Here is a 3,264-nt window from a genome sequence, read left to right as displayed (position 1 = left end):
CGAAATTGTAAATATTGTCTTAGAAGGGCCGAGACGTCGGATTGCGAGTGGCGTATGTGTACTCAGTTAAAGATAAGTGCGAAGATCAATGTCATTCTGAGGCGTTGCATGGTGATGTATCATGTTTGGTTTGCGATAACACCATGTGTACTATCTACTTGCCAGGTAGAGTTTGTACTAAGAGAACTGTCTTTCTTATTCTACTATACCGTGTATAAGATTTATCGGATGTTCGGGAGACTTCTACGTTCTGAAAAGAACTGTCCTACTTTTTAAAATATTATTTTGTAACTATTACCCTGGCTGATGGTGTAGGAACTAGGCTGGTATTACCACTTTAGCTTATAGGATCGTAATTAACTGCACTACCGAGGAGTCAGTCCGAATGAAAAATCAATGGTTTAGTGTCACTTTAAGTGTCACGCCGGGGACTCAAACCCACACTCTGCTGATCAGAAACACCAGCGTTTGAATTCGGTGCTCTTTAACCGCTATAGGTCACGACCAACCACAATGGCCATGGTATCCTATGCTGGACCATACCACACATCATTGTGGGGGTGCAAAAATCAGCAGGTGATTTGGTTTGAAGGAGAAAGGGTATAACTCTGCAACATCCTTTGTGTACAAATCGGTATCTTAATTTGTCAGTGTATAGATGAAGTCAAATCATAAAACTTTTAAGTTTTAAACAAGCTTGAATTTATCCACAGACAAATCCCGTACATATACCACAGACTCAGAGTCAACAATAAGAATGCAATCAGAAAGGCCATCTTTAACCCATGGGAAAAAAAACATTTACTGGCAATAGGCCACAGTGGCTTAGCAACCAAACAGGTGTGCCGCCCCCCCCCCGCCCCGCCCCCTGCTTTAGGGTTTTAATTAACAATTGCAGTTTAGGCTAACGCCTTGCTTTACATGTTATGATTCTCTCACTGTTTTCTTTTGCGACTGGATCAGAGGTGCTAGTGAGAAGGAACGAGTTTGGAACCGTACCTCTTGGCCCATCTTGACGGTTCCTACATCTACACCGAAGGCGACTAGCCGTGGTCCGGAACTCTTTATTCCGTCTGACGTGAACGAGTACATTCAATAAATTGTTACATGTATGTAGTACCATGGCGGTACTGATCGTATACATAGAGTAGTTCCCAGTCCAGTGTGAGTACGACATGATGATAACAAGAGGCAGGGAACTCATGGCACCACCGCAGCATACAATGAGAAATGTGGTCAAGGATTTGGCGCCTTCTGGTCGTTGTTGATGATGGGCCGAGTAGCCAGTTTGGGCAGCACGGGCGAGATGGGTCACATTATGGCGGCGTATTATCACCCTAATCCTGCCGTAAAGAGCCATAGAAAGGACGAGTGGAACCACTATCGTCATACCACAATAAGCTACCAATAACATGATATAAGAGTAACTCCTGAGAAAGTTTACATCCAACACACACCAGTGCCACTCTTTTTTCAGGTGGGACACCGCTCCAAAGCCAACAGTATACAGTATTGCAATACATGACATCACGAGCCAGATGAATAAGGTTATCGCGTACGCTCTCCTAGCTGTCAAAAGGGACGGGTACCGTAGGGGTTTCTCCACCGCGACGTAGCAGTCCAGAGTCACGGTCAAGAGTGACAAGAACGAGGCACCGTTGAACACAATGGACGCAATGCAGGACACTTTGCAGAAGATCCCCAAGATGATGTCCGGGATCCAGTGTGCCGTCGCCTCCGTGGCGAGGAGTGGCACCCCGGAGAAGACACCCCCGCACAGGTCCGCTACGGCGAGAGACAGGATGAAGATGCGGCTGACTTTACGCATCTTGGTGGACCGCCTCACCACGAAGATACACAAGACGTTCCCGGTGATGATGAGGAAGACAGAAACGAAGAGCAAGGAGGCACGAAGGGTGTCGAACCAAACGGGTGGTTCATTATGAGGGGTAGTGTCCAACGTAGTGTTGGAACTCATTCTATCCAAGAGTTGCACAATACTCAATGCATTAAACACAAAGGAAACTTCACATATACATTTATTCAGTTATCAGTTTGCGGTACTCTTAATAAAGACCATAAAAGTTCAAGACGTTTTGCCTAGATTTAATACAGAGTAAACCACGTGACCAACATCACAGCAAAAGCTAGATGTAAACCAAATCCAAAAACGTCCGTCTCCTGGTATACCACTGATGCAAGTAATGATGAACAAGCCGAAGTCATCTAGAGCGGTACGCCATTAAAAGCTCTGGTCACCAACATGTTATGATATAACTTAAGTCGGACTTCCCCACCCCATTCACAATCACTCTTGTGGTTTCACTCATGCTTACAGTTAAACACAGCATGTCTGAAACGGCGACTTCGGCTCCAGCTTACGGATAGATATCAGTGCGTCTGCCAGTGTTAAAGAACATGCAGGCGCGCTCGATTTATAGCCATAGCTGTAGCCGAAGTCGCCGGTAGCTGTAGCCGAAGTCGCGATTTCAGACACGGCCTTTCTTCCTCTCGAAACCTTACATTATTTTGATGTCTTGATTGCATTTGTCTATGTCCGCCGAATTAAGAGATGCAGCGGTTGTATATCTTCGTTGACATTGTACAGTTATGGAAGACTCACTATATAAATGCGACGTAATATTGCGAACTGTGTACTTCTGATAGCACCCTCTTTTGAATTCTTGTCCTTCAACCCATGTTAATTTCCCATATGGGGGGACAGAATCGCCGGCGGACAGAATTCCCTGATGGGACACCGGCCACGCTGGTTGAAAACGGCCCTTGAAGACCTCGTCGCCTACTTTTTTTCCCTGTTCACACGTACACACGAGTCATAGTGCAACTCCCAATGTCGTTTATGCATAGTTATTTTGAAAGCAATCACTAGAGAGCACACAATTCAAATTATTGTCCATCCTTCGCTTTCCAATTACGAGTTAACTGTGACATCCAATGCCAAGCGAAATGAGAAATTGAGATGAAAAAACCCAAACCGACATAGGCCTAAAGGAACTCAAGGTTTGCATTTACAAAAAGAAGAAGAAAAGATAAAAGAAAAACAAGGAAGAAAAGAGAGAGGAAAGACTCACAGCCCCGCCCATTTCCACTAGTGTCCCTTCAGTTCCAATTGAGTTTAGGTGTGTTTTTATTTTCAGCACTAGCGCATTTATTAAGTTACAAAGAATATACTGGGTCTGCAATTTGATGTGGAATGACATACAAAGTAAAGACAATAAGTTATTTTATTGAAATAAATTGATA

The 3,264-nt window shown here is 44.4% G+C and overlaps 1 protein-coding gene across 1 annotated transcript; it reads right to left on the bottom strand.

The window, feature by feature from the left end:
• Window positions 1–904: 904 nt before the first annotated feature.
• LOC117302943 (adenosine receptor A3-like) lies at window positions 905–1,978 on the bottom strand. The gene has a single exon (XM_033786945.1). It carries the CDS (start codon window positions 1,976–1,978, stop codon window positions 905–907), a length of 1,074 nt encoding a protein of 357 aa, XP_033642836.1.
• Between the last annotated feature and the right edge of the window lie 1,286 nt (window positions 1,979–3,264).

The sequence above is a fragment of the Asterias rubens genome, chromosome 2 (genome assembly GCF_902459465.1).
Source record: "Asterias rubens chromosome 2, eAstRub1.3, whole genome shotgun sequence".
Lineage (NCBI taxonomy): Eukaryota > Metazoa > Echinodermata > Asteroidea > Forcipulatida > Asteriidae > Asterias > Asterias rubens.
The sequence above is the reverse complement of the archived record's forward strand: the minus strand, read 5'-3'. Positions and strand labels throughout refer to the sequence as shown.

Bases quoted from the DNA above. Each gene is read 5' to 3' on its own strand.
- LOC117302943 (XM_033786945.1), bottom strand. From the start codon at position 1,978: ATGAGTTCCAACACTACGTTGGACACTACCCCTCATAATGAACCACCC.